Below are 17,017 nucleotides of genomic sequence, written 5' to 3'. Positions count from 1 at the left end.
AAACATTTGCATGTCAGAAATTTATTTATTCCCTTCACTTCCTTTCCCCCCCCCCTGACTTATTCTTATGTGCGCTCAGCTAAAAACGGTAAAAGAAAAAATAAAGTAGGCAGGTTTTATAGACAATAGGTTTTATAAATCTGATTAACTATTAGATCAGCTCAGTGGGTTTTATAAGATATTATGTCTGTACTTTTGCTTTATAAATCTATCTGTTGATCCATTCATTCATACGTATGTCAGAATTTTGCTGATTTCTCTCTCTCTCTCCATCTTCGTGTCCTGATCACTCACTTTAATAAAGTTCTGTTCTGCTTTATTGTAATTCTTCCTGTTGGTATGATGGCAATTAGGAAGCAAAGATGCAGAAAGAATAGGCAAAGTGGGATCCATAAAATCATAGAGTCGGAAAAGATCATTTGCACCATCCAGGCAACCCTTGAATCCATCCAGGCCTCTGGTGGCTCAGACTGCTAAGACAGTCTGTTATTAACACAGCTGCTTGCAATTACTGCAGGTTCAAATCCCACCAGGCCCAAGGTTGACTCAGCCTTCCATCCTTTATAAGGTAGGTAAAATGAGGATCCAGACTGTTGGGGGCAATAAGTTGACTTTGTATATAATATACAAATGGATGAAGACTATTGCTTAACACAGTGTAAGCCGCCCTGAGTCTTCGGAGAAGGGCAGGATATAAATGCAAATAAAAAAAATGTGTGAACTTAAATCAAACATCCCCGAAATCTATCTGGCTACAATCCTCCCTTTGAACATTACTAATGATAAAGAGCAAATCTGGGCATTTTACAGCTCTGGGGCCACATCCAGCCCTTTAGCTATCCCTGTCGAACTGTAGGAGATGACCAAGCAGAGTCCAATGGAGAAGGGGTCAAACGCGTCATCAGTCTTGAGTCCTTTCGTGCCCACAAGAGATCTAAGTCCTGCCCACCTTGAATTCCATTGACTCTTATCTATTGCCAATTTGCATTGACTGTTAGTAGTCCAGATTCTTGAAGAGAGCTTTAGGGTACAATAAACCTACATATTCATTTGAACTGCCTGGACTCCTGATTTCCCATATCTGATATCGGTTCATGGTGAGGTCAACAGGAAATTAGAATTCAAATGTAAATAAGTGTACGCCATGCAATAGAGCTGCATTGCTTTAATTTTGAATGTGACTCCTAGTTATTTTTCAATTTACCTATGTGCGTCCCTGTGTGCCTATACACCTCACAGTAATCAAAACCATAAATTACCTCATTTTATATAGCAATAAAATTAACATGGAGTAGAATTCAGTTCTGCCTATTGGTTTGGCCCTGTGGGAGAATTACTTTCTCACTTTGACATACAGTCTACTATGCTGTCAATTGTCTATAACTGTCATGTCCCACTCCTCCGCTGATGACCGGGTCAGGGAAATCCGAATCAGGCGTGCCTCTGCAGCTCTGCCAAAGTCCTAGCAAAGTTCTCAAGGCAGGCAGGAGACCAGAAAGTGATTTCAGCAAGATAAGGTAGACTTTGCCTGACTCAGAGAATGCCAGAAAGCAGATCCTTTATATAGGCCATGGGATGTGGCTCCATGACTCAGCACTTATCCCGGCCTGCCCCTCCCTTCCTTCTGTTGACGCCGCTTATCAATTCTCCTGAAGCGAGGGTCACTCCAGTCTGCAGCTGTTGGTAATTGACCTTCCTCAGACTCACATGCTGTGGGGGAAGGGGAGGGGTCTAGTTGCTCCGTTTGCCTGGGCATGGAGCCAAGGCTGGGGGCTGGAGGCGCTTCTTCTTCCTCAGCCTGTCAGGGCATGGAGCCAGGGCTGGGGCCGGGAGGCAAGCTAGGACATTTCTCAGCATTCAGAAGCAGATAAGAAGGCCCCGGCTGTGGGGAAAGCGGACGAGGCACAACAATAACAGGGTCTCCAACAGACCGTGTTGGCATGCAGCCCTCCTGATCTCTGTTTTCGCTGGCAGCGGCACCATGGGCCAGTCCTTTCTGATTTCCAGGGCGGCTCCGCGGGTCAGATCTAAGTATACCATGGGCTGGATTCGGCCCGCAGGCCCTGTTCTAGGGCTACATTAACCGAATCTTACAAGTCTGAAAGTATAGATCTCCCGTCATCTCTTTTTGTTACCTGCTAAATTAGAGCAAATCATTTTTAAGTTTCTTTCCCTGTCCATTATTCAGCTATGGGCTACTCCTCCTTTTATCAGATGGTTCTCTAGGCAGCACCCCTTCCCCTGTCTTACAAGGCCGTTCTCACATTCCATTTACAGGAGTGGGGTGGGGGGGGAGTTGAAGGGAAAAGGAATCAAAAAGAGAATCCTCAGAGTCAGGGGTAAAGATGTTCTAGCTAACGCTACAACACCCAGAACAAGATAAAGCATTGGAGAGAGAACTGAAAGAATGACAAATTTGAGAGTGAAATTTAGAAAGGGAGGGGGGCTCCTTATAAGAATTTAAAGGCATGTTATTGGTTCTTTTGCTAGTCCTCGACTTATCACCAAACTGAGCCCAAAATTCCCGTTGCTAAGCAAGATGGTTGTTAACCGACTTGCACCCCATTTTATGACCTTTTGCCACAGATGTTAAATGACTCACTGCGGTTGTTAAGCGAACCATGCAGTCATTAAATGAGTCTGGCTGCCTCCATTGACTGCTTGTTAGAAGCCAGCTGGGAAGGTTACAAATGATGACTGCATGACCCCAGGACATTGCAACCATTGTAAATACACACCAGTTGCCTAAATTCTGGTCATGTGACCACGGGAATGCTGCAGTGGTCGTAAGTGTGAAAAACAGTCATGTCACTTTTTTTCAGTGCTATTGTAACTTCGAACAGTCACTAAATGAACGGTTGTAAATTGAGGACTACCTGCACAAGAGTAAGATTTGCTTCTCCACTTTGCGTCAGGGAAGAGCCTGAGGATTTAAAACCCCCAAATTAGCTGCAGGAGGATTACACGGTATCCTTTTTTTTAAAAAAACAAAAAACATTTGGCAACCACAGGAACGCGGGCAAAACAAAATGGACTGCCAAGTCAGCATTGAGCCTTAATATAATATATAATATAACAACATTGGAAGGGACCTTGGAGGCCTTCTAGTCCAACCCCCTGCCCAGGCAGGAAACCCTACACCATCTCAGTCAGATGGTAATCCAACATTTTCTTAAAAATTTCCAGTGTTGGAGCATTCACAACTTCTGCAGGCAAGTCGTTCCACTTATTAATTGTTCTAACTGTCAGAAAATTTCTCCTTAGTTCTAAGTTGCTTCTTTCCTTGATCAGTTTCCACCCATTGCTTCTTGTTCTACCCTCAGGTGCTTTGGAGAACAGCCCGACTCCCTCTTCTCTGTGGCAGCCCCTGAGATATTGGACCACTGCTATCATGTCTCCCTTAGTCCTTCTTTTCATTAAACTAGACATATCCAGTTCCTGCAACCATTCTTCATATTTTCAGGATATGAAATGATATGAACTCCTTACAGGAGCAAAGTGAAGAAGACAATCTTACAGCAATATAATGGAACAAAATATACATGGAAGCAGACATTAGGGAATGCCCTCATGTAGCTCAGGAAAGAATCTGAGAATTGTGTGCTTAACTAACAGATCTATAGTAGATCTGCAGTAGAACTTTTTGAGGATTATTTAGTTACCTGCACACAGAGGGATGCAAGTAAAAAACTGGTTCGTTATTAGAAAACGGCTAGGGAAAGAAGAAGCTCATATGAAAGAGAACATAAGAAGACTAAATTAGAAGGTCAACAAAATAAAAAGAATAGCAAAAAGCCAAGAGGGGGATATAACAGAGGTTTTATATATTCAATAAGAACAGAGGTTTTATATATTCAATAAGTTTGGTCACAGAGCCAAAACCTGCCCAAATGTGACCCAGAAAATTTTATTAGTTGTTAATCTCCAAAATTAATTCTAAGCTGAAAAGAAAAGAAAAGAAAAACAAAAACAAAAACAAAACAGACAAGGGTCAACTGAAGAAATATGCTTGAACTTAATGATGCAGCTGGTCTGAACGAGTGTTAAAAGCAATAAAAATAAATAATTAAATAGAACAAAACTCCGATGCTCACCATTATTTTGTTAGAGGTTCTCCAAGAACAGGCATGCGAGAGTTCGCATAGTTTTCGGCAAGACACTTTTGGAAAAGACAGTTAGCGAAATATATTATTGGAGGAGTATAGCCCATCTATCTTGCGATGTGATGGTGGGCACCAATATCTCATCATTTCATAACTGAAGGGGATTAGAGGAGGCCTAGCAGGTATGGTTGACAAAACCAAATGAAAGGAATTAGGAGTGAATAAGCCTAAAGCCCAAGAAGTGAGATTGAGTGAGGAAGGGAAAAGGGTAAAGAGTAACCAGAGATTAAGGTACATCAGAAATGGGTCTAGTGTAGAAGCAGTTGGAAGAAAGGACCGTTGTGGCAGGCTGAAGTTAGTTTGCAAACCATTCTAAATTTGTTCAAGGGAAAAAGCTCAAGGAAAGAAAGATTTAGAGTTGAAATGAGGTCACAGCTTTGGGAATGAGCGAGGAACCACAAAGGAGACAAGACAAAGAATACAACAAAGAGCATTCGAGTCTTGCGTAAATCTCCCAGCCCTCGTTTATAGAGGAATTTAAGCTTTGGCCTTGAGAAAGAGGAAAGGATCCTTGATCTTTGAGAAAGGAGAAAGTGTGCGAGATTTGCATTGAAAATGGGCACTGAAGGGGTTGAACACGCTTTCCAGATTTGGTTAATATAATCTACAACAGGGGTGTCAAACACAAGGCCCTTGGGCTGGATATGGCCTACGATGTGGTTGGATCCTGCCTGTGGGGCCATCCTGGAAAATGTAAGGGGCTGGGCTCAGTCTACCCAATGCGAAGAGGAAACATCAGGCCAGCGTGGCTTTGGCCCGGTCTACCCAGGGCGAAGAGGGAACATGCTAGCAGTTTGGGAAGTGGAATCAAGATGGCCACATCCATCCAATTGGTCACACCCACCCAGTCAGCCATGCCCCCGCCCAAAGGTCAACCACAGCCCTGATGCAGCCCTCAATGAAATTGAGTTTGACACCCCTGACCTACAACAATAAAGAAGCATCCCTCAAAATCCAGGTTTGGTTTAGTGCAGGAATGGGCCATTAATCTCCCCAAGGGGCCACCTGAGAAACTAGAGCTGTGGTGGCGGGATGAACCAATAAGGTTGTGGAGGTGCATAGGCATGTGTTGTGACTCCAGCCCCCAAAACTGGCCACATGCCCGAAAGTGACTCCGAGAGTGAGAGGGAAGGGCCGGTAAGGCTTACCTCGGGAGCACCGATTCCTTTGGCCCGACTCCGGGAGCCAGAACCAGACCAGTCGGAGGATGTAATGAGGCCATCATCCCCTGATTCCTCCCTTCCCCAGGCTACGCCTTCAGACCCAGCTGATAATAATAATAATCAAGCTTGGATTGACCTGCGCTTCAGAAGATTAGAGAGCTGGCGTCATCAAAGGGAAGGGTGGGGCAGGAGCCCCACCCCACAGGATATATAAGGAGCTTTGGGACTTCTCTCATTCCACGGGAAACAAAAATTAGCTGAACCGTTTCAAAGAGAGCTGAAAGTCTTACTCCATGAGTCATTTGTTTGAACTTTGGCAGGCAGCTGCGATTTCTCTGCCAGGACTGATAAGAGCCGTGAATCCACTGGCTGAAGGCCAGCTCGTGAGTCTGAAGTGGGGAAGGAGACAGAACAGGCATGCATGCAGGTGCATAGGTAAATTGGGGGGGGGGAATATAATACAATAAAATACTAAATAAAAGCAATCCCCGCGGGGCAGACAGAGACAGCCAAAGGGTCAGATGTGGCTCGGGGGTTCTTAAACTGCCCAGGTCTGGTCTAGTGACCAGGTCTTGCTAGAAACCAAGAAGCTGTGAATTCTAGTCCTGCTTTAGGCACTGAAAACTGGCTGGGTGACTTTGGCCCAACTACTCTCTCTCAACCCAATTCACCGCAAGGGTTGTTACTGTAGAAAACAGGAGGAGGAGGAAGGAAGATTAGATATGTCGGTTGCCTTGAGTTATTTAGAACAGTAATAAAGGCGGGATTTAAAAAAATCTTTAAAAATCCACGAGTGTCTTAAGTTTCTTGATCCGGCCTACTTAGAAAAGCTAAATTATCTTAAGGAAATGGGGTGTGTGGTAGAGTGAATTGCTCAGATGAGATTTGGATTTCAAAGCTAAAGGTTCCCCCCCCCCCAGATCAGAATCAGGTTTTGTGACATGGAGAGACCAAAAGGCTTTGTGCCTACCTAGTTAAATCACCTGCCTTCTAGCTCTAAATATATAAAAGGACAGAGGCGTTCAGTAAAGGACATGGGGATTCTTGGACTTGTGTTTTGTAAGCATGGAACAGCAATACTGCCTATATCAGTGACTGCAAACCTTTTCGGCACCGAATGCTGAAAAGGGAGCGTATACGCGTCTGGGCCGCAACCCGGAAGAGGAGCTGCCCAGGGCGCATGTGTGTGCCTGAAAATGAACTTCCGGTTTCAGCTACTGAACTTCCGGTTTCAGCCAGCTACTCTTCCAGGCGTTTGGTGGTCATGCGCATGTGTGACGATCAGATGGCTGGCGCGCATGCTCACGCAGGAAAACGGAAGACCAGCTAGAAGATCTCCTAGATCTCCTAGCACTGCCGCATGCAAAAAAGCCAGCTGATTGTCGCGTAGCGGATGCACGCCAAACACCCGGAAGAAGAACAAGTGATGCCGCGCATGCCAGGTGACATGGCTCCGCGTGCCACTTTGGGAATGTGTGCCATCATGGCCTATATCAAGGAGAAGAAATTTGCATTTGGAGCCCAAGTGCAACTGAGAGAAAGTGTGACTTGCCTGGGGCAAAGGACTACAGTGTTTTGACGGTGGGCCAGATGTCAACGAAGACAAAGATGCTGGAATCCAAAAATCCTAGAAGAGCATTTTTCCCCTCTTTCTAGTCTCCCTAACATACAGGTAAGTCCTCTACTTACGAGGGGTTGCTTAGTGACTGTTCAAAGTTATTATGCACTCCCCTCCTTAAAAGCTATTTACAACCTGGTTCCAAAGTTATGGCGCCCCCTTGTGGTCACACGACTGCATTTTCGGTATTTGGCCAGCATTGACAGCCATTTGCAGCATCCCTTGGTCACATGACCATGATTTATGACATTCCCCTCCCCCCTTCATTTTCCCTCCCGGAAATTTGTGTTTATTTCTGGTTTTCAGAAAAAAAAAGGCCAATAGTGAACAATGGATTCACATAAAGACTGCAGTGCTTGCTATATAACTGCTGCAAAAAAGTTGTAAAATCGGGTCTGGTCACATATGACGATCTGCTTTATGACCATTGCGACTGTAATTGGCAGGCTCCATTATGGTCATAAGTCAAGGACCACCTGTAGATATGAGCCCGGGAATGAAAGTGCACAGAAGGAAGTTGAATGACAGTTAACAGATAAAGACATCGTAAAAAAAAGGTTTATATGGATCTGTATATGGATACTGCAGTGTTTGTCTAATGATGAATTTATGGCAGTATTTCTCAGCCGTGGAGAACTCTGAGAGATGGACTTCAACTCCCAGAATTCCGCAGCTAGCATGTCAGCCTGGGGAATTCTGGGAGTTGAAGTCCACAAATCTTAAAGTAGCCAAAATTGAGAAACACTGATACAGCGTATTAAGCTAAGGCCTCTGTCCATATACCGTTATGTTAAATACCCCTGTAAGCAGAGAATAACTGTAAACATATGTCTATCTTTGACACAGCTCCTTTGTATTCAGTTAGTTGCATTTGGTTCAGTTTTGAAGGATATTACCAGTGGTGAAATTCAATTTTTTTAAATTACTGGGTTCTGTGGGCATGGCTTGGTGGGCATGGCAGGGAAAGGATACTACAAAATCTCCATTCCCACCCCACTCTGGGGCCAACCAGAAGTGACATTTGCCGGTTCTCCGAACTACACAAAATATCCGCTACCGGTTCTCCAGAACCTGTGAGAACCTGCTGGATTTCACCCTTGGATATTACTTATTTGTAAGTGTCTCTCTGCCCTCCCCAGGCAAAATCGGATTAGAAACAAAGCCTCCAATTCTCTAAAGTGTGCAATCCATAATAAGCAAAGTATGGTAATTTATTTTGGTTGCCATCTTTCAAAATTTTGCAAAAGAATTATTCGACGAGTCCTGGCTAGTCAATGTGAGTTAACGAAGTTCTGCTGTGATCTTTTTTATATAGAGGAACAAAACCAGACAAACAATTGACAAACAACGGACGACAGTGCAGGAGGAGAAAGTCATATACATATATACATACATACATACATACATATACAGCATATATATTTGAAAGATTAAATACCTTCGTTTTCTATTGTGTCAACTACATTGTTGACAAGCTGTATGACAGTCACAATGGAAGCTTGCGGGAGGAGGAAAGCAGAAATAAAGGAAGGACAGTCTCAAGTTAGTAATTTATTTATTTCACACGGAGGTTACCAACGACACAATCTCAGATTAGCTGTGAGACCAACTACAGAAGGGTAGACGGTTACAAATGAATTACGCCATGATTTGAGAACATTTCAACATCTGGTAACTCCATACACACACTTGTGTCTCCCCGCCTCCCCCCCCACAATAGGGCAGCAAATGAGAGGGGGGGGGAAAACATTCAAAAACGCAATGAGATGACTACCGCCAGTTCATAAATCCAACCTGGAAGTTTCAATGAATCTGAAGACTGTCCCCGATTTGGATAATGAAAACACCTGCGGGAAAACAACCGAGCTCAGAGAGCACCACAGACTCCACAATTCAATGATTCTAGCTGACGCTCATCTTTAAATGGCAATTGCTTTAAAAAAAACAAAAACCCACCCTTGAGATAAAGTGCTGCCTCTGAAGTGCCTCTTATCTTCGAGGCAGCCAGAACGATTCAAGGTGGTTTTATAAAAGTTCTTTGGCTAAATTTCTGCTTGGGAAACATTTAAAGACAGGTAGAAGGGTAGATTAAACACTGCTCATTAAATAGCTGCCGTTTAAAGGCTACTTATCCCTTAATTATTTTGTTTAACATCCCTCTAAGCCAGAGACGGCCACTTAAGTCAATGCTGGGTTTATCAGCGCTGTCAAAAGAGAGAATTTCACATTAGCAACAATCACAATATAGCCAATAGACCAGGGGTATCAAACTCGGTTTCATTGAGGGCCGCATCAGGGTTGTGTTTGACCTCGGGAGTCGGGGGGGGGGCATGGCCAGCTCGACATCACTTGTGTCAGGGGCCCTTGCGTTGGCTCGAGCGCTCACGGCTCTTCCGAGCTCTGTTTTTGCTGGCAGAGGATTGTAGGAGGCCATCGCAGCTGAAAACGGAGCTTCGGAGGACTGTGTGCGGCCCTCCCAAACTCTGTTTTCGCTGGCAGAGGGTTGCAGGAGGCTGTCGCAGCCGAAAACGGAGCTTGGGAGGGTTGCGTGCGGCCCTCCCAAGCTCTGTTTTTGCTGGCAGAGACACTGTGGGCCGGTCCTTTGCTGTTTGCAAGGCAGCCCCACAGGCCGGATCTGACCCCTGGGCCTTGAGTTTGACACCCCTGCAGCAGATTAAAGTTAGAATAAGACTTCCATGTAGATCATTGGTTTATCTACCTGAGAATTATTTATTTGGATGAGCATTTATTCCAGGATCACCCAACAGATTTTACTATCAAGTGTAGTTGAACTTTTAACTCAAAAGCAACAATTATTGGAATAAAGCTTTTTAACAATATGGGATGTCGGTATGAAGGGAGCGCGTCTGCATTTCCAGCGTCGTATGAGGAGAGCACATCTTTCTTTCTTCTTCTGTCTTGGCCAATTTTTTTTTACAGAGGCACGATTGAGAGCGTTTTAATAAATTGCATCCCTGTTTGGTTTGGTGGCTGCAGTGCCTCAGATAGAAAGTCCCTATGTGAGGACAGCTGAGAAGATTATAGGAAGCTCGCTTCCTGTCATTCAGGATAGTGCTTATAAGAGCTATGTGCTTAAAACTCAAAGCGATTGTTAGAGACCCCACATATCCACTTCACGGTCTGTTTCTGTTGCTTCCCTCTGGGAGGAAGTTTTGACATATTTCTAGCAGGACTACCAGATTTTGTAACAGCTTTGTTTCCTGTGTCATTCGTCTGGTAAACTTGCAAGATTTGTTTCTCTCACCATGTACAGGTATACATCCAAATGAGCGGTGAGTTTCAAATTTTTTTACTACCGGTTCTGTGGGTGTGGCTTGGTGGGCGTGGCATGGGAGGGATACTATAAAATCTCCATTCCCACCCCACTCCACGTGAAGAATACTGTAAAATCTCCATTCCCTCCCCAATCCAGTAGAAGGTTAGTGCAAAATCCCCATTTCCCCCCAATCAGCTGCGACTTGGGAGGCAGAGAATAGATGGGGGCGGGGCCAGTCAGAATTTTTACTACCGGTTCTCCAAATTACTCAAAATTTCCGCTACGAGAAGGAGGTCCAAAACAGGTCAGAACCTGCTCAAACCCGCCTCTGCATGGAATGCTGTTACTTCCCTACTGAAGTGGTATCTATTTATCTACTTGCATTTGCTTTCGAACTGCTAAGTGGCCAGGAGCCAGAGCAAGGAACGGGAGCTCATCCCGTTGCACAGAGCTTGGGTCTCGAACCTAGGCTGTCAGCTTTCTATCTGAGAAGCTCAGCATCATTAACCGCTGAGTCATTGCTCCCCTTCATCATTAAAATAGGAACAGGAGTATCTACGATGCAATACTTGTTCAAGGAACAATTGGAACTGGTCACCTGACTTTAGAAATCACCTCTCTATCAGTGAAATGAGACGAGGTTACTGTCAATGTTCCAGAAAAACCTCTGCTCCAATTAAAAACTCTGAGGCAAGCATTTTCTCAAGCATGGAACTCTGTTACCTTCCCACCAAAGGTGGTCCCTATTTTTCTACTTGCATTTTTTACATGCTTTCGAACTGCTAGGTCGGCAGAAGCTGGGACAAGTAACAGGAGCTCAGCCCGTTACGCGACACTAGGAATTCAAACCGCTGAACTGCCGAACTTTCAGTTGACAAGCTCAGCATCTTAGCCACTCAGCCACTGCGTCCCAGTGCGACTGCAAACTCTGCTTAGCCATTTTATGAATGGGTGTGCCTTCCACACTAATCATTTTATGAATGGCAGCTTTAATGCAATCCTTTAGTCCTAGCAACCTTGGCAATTCCTCAGCATTCCAAATGTGTCCATATAAGCTCTATATAAATTTTGAAGTCCTAGCATGGGGAGACCAAGAATTAGGAATCAATTATGACCACCTTCTCTTTTAGCCTCATGAATCACATGCAGTACTGAAGCACGTGAAGAATGGATCAAAGAAGATGGAAATCAAGATAAGTAAACGCCATGGAAGCCAATGTGATGTTAACTAAACGACAAAAAGGAATAGTAGTTTTTTCATGTCTGATCTGCTTTGTTGAGGCAGGTCATGCATACATAGAAGAGACACGAAGATTATGCCAAGATTTATTTCCTGCTGGAAGCAACATAATGAATAATGCCCTTTCATGACTCTGGAGTCCAGTCATGCTATCACTTTTAAAACCCTATTCAGTTACATCTTGGCATCTGAGAAATAAAATTCCATAAGCACTTGCCTTTCTCTTAAGAAGTAAAAAATACAGGAGTCAATGAAGTAATTAAGAAGAAGTAAGTCCCAAAGCTGCTTTTTTTCAAGAGGCAACTGGACTTTCTGGTTTTTCTTTGAAGACGTTTCGCTTCTCATCCAAGAAGCTTCTTCAGCTCAGAAGCTTCTTGGATGAGAAGCGAAACCAGAGGCGGTATTCACTTACTTTCGCTACCGGTTTGCAAATGTGAGCGCCCAGGGCCTTCTACGCATGCGCAGAGCATCAAAAATAGGATGTGATTACATCCGGGCGGGTGGGCAGAGCCTTCCGCAGCCGCCGCTACCGGTTTGCTTGAACCGGATCGAACCGGCCGAATACCACCACTGAGCGAAACGTCTTCAAAGAAAAACCAGAAAGTCCAGTTGGCCTCTTGAAAAAAGCACCTTTGGGACAACCATGACCTGGATGCCTGAGAATCTCCATAGACATTTAGTGATGTAAAAAGGAGTAACTTTTCTTGGCCTTAAGGGCAAAAGGCGAAGGGGACGGCAAAGGAAGAGATGGTTAAATAGTGTGACTGACACAACGAACATGAATTTGGGTAAACTCTAGGAGACAGTGGAGGATGGGTACGGGGGGCTTGCATGGGATTGTGAAGAGTTGGACCCGATTTAGTGATTGAACAACAAGAACTTTTTGGGAAGCACAGAATCTTTCCAACGCATAATGATTGGGATGACTATGTCAGGCTCTTGATAGATGCCATCCAGCACGCCTCCAAGCACAGAAGCAAATAAAATATCTCTAGCAATACTTCTATTGACTTCTTCATACATGATATACTACGCATGCCAACATCTAAATTTTAATCATTTCCGAATCTCGCATAAGAAGTCTCACATGGTATTTGGTTGAAGCTATTGACATTTTGCAACACTCATGATAGTTGGGAAATCTTGGAGTGAAGTCTCTCAAGAGTTCACTAAAACTCGCTGAATTGAGTTTAATGTGATGATCTCTCACATTTTTAGGTTAGGGTAGATGGATTTATGCCCAGACCATTGTACTTGGCTCTAGAAATGATGATTCTGTTAGGCAAATTCCTTACTAGTCGCAAATCCCTCTGTGGAGGTTATCCCTTATTTGGAAAACATTATTTTGCCAATACTTTATTAAACTGTGTTTGGAAGAGGAAATATCTACCACATCATTGTCTGTATCATAGCAACGGCATGATTTATTCTTCGTTCAATGATCTTGTGTAGCTTTGGAGAATAGAAACATCAACGCAGGCCTTGCTACAGAGTTTTAGATGCTTTTCCTAGAAATTTTATCTGCCATGTCAAATGCATTATCACTCTGTAGGTGGGAATATTCTCTGCATACCTTTAAGCTAAGCACAACGCTAATTATAGGTAGTCCTCGACTTACAACAATTCATTTAGTGACTGTTCAAAGTTACCACGGCGCTGAAAAATAGTCATTTTTCACACGACCACTGCAGCAACCCCTAGATCAAAATTCAGATGCTTGGCAAGTGGTTCGTATTTATGACCCAGGGTCATGTGATCCCCTTTTGCGACCTTCTCACAAGCAAAGTCAACGAAGGAAGCCAGATTTGCTTAACAACCGGGTTGCTAATTTAGTCATTCACTTCAGCTAGGGGCAAGAAAGGTCGTAAAACGGGGCAAAACTCACTTCACCAATGTCTCGCTTAGGGTACAGAAATTTTGGGCTCAGTTGCGTCGTAAGTCGAGGACTACCTGTAACAGTTAAGAGTTGACTTCCATGTTCTGCTTACCTGTAGAAAGTAATTAAGGTAGCATCAATATTATATAGTAATCACACCATGCTGTTGAATATTTCACCCGGGAGAGAAAAGATTTGCTAGAATCCTAGATCCCAAGATCTCTGCGGTGATAACATCAAAATTATTTCAAACAGATGGGAGGATAAAAACTACTTATATTCTTACCATTATCATCACCAGAATCCGACTGGTAGGAGCTGAGGGACTGAACTTCTGAATTACTGCCTTTATTGCTTCCCGACAAACAGGTCACTTCTTCCATATCGTCAAGTTCTTTGCCTATACAGGTGGAAAAGACGAGAGAACGGGTTGTGTGGATATTGTTCTGTCCTCCCTCGCCTCCATCCGAATGATGGCTTAATCAGCCGTCACTATCAGCTCTGGCAGCAGAATAGCCAGCTTCTGCCAAGAGCCTCCATTATCTTCCACGACGCTGGTGAGTCACCTAGAAACAAACTTCAGCTCTTAATCAGTGGATTTGCCTGTTACAAAGAGACACAGCAGCTCTGGCTGCCTTTTATATCCTGTGGGGTGTGGCTCCATGACTCAGCACTTCCTAGGCCTGCCCCACCCTTGCTTCTGTTGTTCCCTCCTCTTCTGCCTACGAAACCAAGCCTGATTGCCGTCAGCTGGATCTGCAGGCGTGGCCTGGGGGGGGGGGAAGAGTCAGGGGATGGAGGCCTCATTATCTCTTCCACCTGGCCTGTTTCTGGCTCCTGGAGCTGAGCCAGGCAAGCCGGTGTGCCTGAGGTAAGTCCTGACGGCCCTTCCCCCTCACTGTCCAAGTCACTTTCTGGCAGCAGGCCCAGCTCGGGGGGTGCAGACACAACAGATATACAGACCTAGGTTTTAGAGCACATGACAACCAACGGGACTTCTTGCTTCAGAAATTGCCTCACTGTCAGACCTGGAAGCCGTCTTTTGCATTTGGGCCTTTAAGGCCTGCCACATTTTCTTCTATGGGAAAATGGGAGGGGGGATTGCATAGAGCCGTGATAGCGAACCTATGGCACATGTGCCCAAAGTATCACACGAAGCCATGTCGCCTGGCATGCGCAGCCTTGCCTGTTTGTCTTCCAGGTTTCTGGTGCACATGCGCACGTGACGATCAGCTGTCCTTCGTGTACTCGGCAGTGCCCATAAATGGTGTACCCATGTGTGCTGGCCAGCTGATTGTTGGGCGCGCATGTACGCTAGAACCCGGAAGTTCAGCTTTTCCGGAGTGCGATCCCTTCATGCGTGTGGCAGTGCCAAAAATCGGCCTGCGCATGTGTGCTGGCCAGCTGATTGTCGGGCGCGCATGTGGGCTAGAATCTGGAAGTTTGGCTTTTCCGGAGTGTGGCCCCGATGAGCCCGCACGTGCGACATTTCCACGTGACCTTTTCGGCATTCAGTGCCTAAAAGGTTCACCATCACTGGTATAAAGTATGGGTGATATGTAGGCAAAATAACATTCCTTTCTCAGAGTGTCAAGGACGTCTTGCCCTGGCACCTGGAGTCGGATGACTGGGAGGTGTCTCCACTTTGGATGGTGGATGATTGGACCATGTTATGGACATGTGGGTGCTGGGCAGGGACTTGAACTTGCACTTGGGTGGGGAAAACCTGGAAACTTTCAGATTCAGGTTTTCCCAGATGTGCCAGTATGACATCTTCAATACAAAAGGAACTTTGAGGAAACTCAAGCCTCGGAGTCTTCTTTCATTGGGAGTATTACTTGGAACACTGACATTAACCCGAATCTTTTTTTAACTAAAGCAGCTTCCCCGAACTCTGGGTTGCTGTCCAGGGTCCTGAGCCCCAAGTGTGACACTCATCACATTACAGGTAATCCTCAATTTACGACCAATTGCGTAGCCAATGAGGAAGCCAGGTTCACTTAACAACTGTGTTACTAACTTAACAACCATGGTTTTTCACTTAACAAGCTTGGCAAGAAAGGTTGCAAAATGGGGCAAAACCTCACTTAACCTATGTCTCATCTAGCAACAGAAATTTTGGGCTCCATTGTGGTGGTAAGTTTATTTTTATTTTTTTAAAATGTTTTATTGTTTTAAAGTGATACACAATCTAACAAACATACAACATATAACATATAAATATTTCCTATTTCTAAACAGCGTTTCTTAGTGGTCTTCTTTTGCTTTCATACCTTTTCCCCCCAAATCACATTTGTTATCCCCTTTTCTTTATTTACATTAAAATTATCTAATACCAATAGCTTTACTTTTCTAGATTCTTATATATTTATTATTTACATATTATACATGTCTAACACATTCTGTACATTCTAATTTCTCCCCTTTATTTTTTTCCTTTATTTCTAGACTCAAGCCATTCATACCATTTATTCCAGATTATATAATAATCTGTCTCTTCTTTCTCCTTAATTTATTTTGTTAACCTGTCCATTGTGGTGGTAAGTCTAGAACTGCCTTTCTTTTCATTTCTGAGCATCGGCTTCTAAGAAGTCTTGTAAGCATAAGCTTTAAATTTTGCTCTCGGTACTCAGGCAAATTGAAAAAAAAATCTGCCTGCTTCCTATAAAAGACAATTTATCTTGTCCGATTCCTTAAAAGGCGGCTTTTCCAATATGGAGTTTCCCAGCTGTCTGGAGACTTCAGGTCCCAGAATGCCGGTTGGAGAAATCTGAAGGTTGACTTTCGTATCATCGGAAGAAGGTTGCAAATGTCTGTGCGACACCAATTTATTTACATAAATAAATGTGGGGGCTCCCACCCTCTGGAACGAACTTCCCCCAGGACTTCGCCAACTTCCCGACCTCCGAACCTTTCGCCGCGAGCTTAAGACACATCTATTTATTTGCGCAGGACTGGACTAGATTTTAAATTCAAATTGGTTTTAATGGGGATTTTATTATTTTTATTATTATTTTTATTTTAATTATTTTAATTATTCGACCAATTATAATAAGTTTTTTAATGGATGTTTTATTTGTATTTATATGTATGTTTTTATCTGGTTGTGAACCGCCCTGAGTCCCTAGGGAGATAGGGCGGTATAAAAATATGAAAAATAAATAAATAAATAAAAATAAATAAATAAATAAAAAATAAATACATTGCTTTCAGGATAAGGCAAGGCATGCTATTTGGGACGAATATAAAATGTTCCAAATTGCTAATTGTATCACGATTGAGAACTGTATAATCAGATACAGTATAATTATCAAATTAATAACTTTGTGCATATGCTTGGGTGGCTGTATTTCAGGGCTGTCATATCATTATTCTGCTAATCTGCGGTCGACAGTTCGCTGATTAAAGGGCTACTTTTACAGTAGAAGTCGATATGGTTTGTGTACCAAAGAAGCAGTAGGTTTATTTTGGATCGGTGCCACTACATGTGATTTAATGCCCATATATTTAGAGAAGCTTTGGCTGTTGGATTTTAAGCAGGAATATTGCCAAGCTTATCTGAAGACATTAAGAACTGAGCTCTGGATCTTCTAATCCAGGGGTATCAAACTCGATTTCATTGAGGGCTGCATCATGATTGTGTTTGACCTTGGGGGGCGGGGGATGAGTGGGTGTGCCCA

The 17,017-nt window shown here is 43.8% G+C and overlaps 1 protein-coding gene across 1 annotated transcript in view; it reads right to left on the bottom strand.

Moving 5' to 3' along the window:
• Positions 1-17,017, bottom strand: part of FAT3 (FAT atypical cadherin 3) — a 662,194-nt gene that overhangs the window by 10,587 nt on the left and 634,590 nt on the right. Inside the window, exons 25-26 of the mRNA XM_058185941.1 lie at positions 13,624-13,737; positions 8,383-8,442 (exon numbers count right to left, since the gene is read on the bottom strand). Of these exons, the coding sequence (XP_058041924.1) occupies positions 8,383-8,442; positions 13,624-13,737 (174 nt within the window). The remainder of the gene's footprint in view (positions 1-8,382; positions 8,443-13,623; positions 13,738-17,017) is intronic.

This window comes from Ahaetulla prasina, chromosome 5, assembly GCF_028640845.1.
Source record: "Ahaetulla prasina isolate Xishuangbanna chromosome 5, ASM2864084v1, whole genome shotgun sequence".
In the NCBI taxonomy this organism is placed as follows: Eukaryota; Metazoa; Chordata; class Lepidosauria; order Squamata; family Colubridae; genus Ahaetulla; species Ahaetulla prasina.
This window is presented reverse-complemented; position numbering and strand designations above follow the sequence as displayed.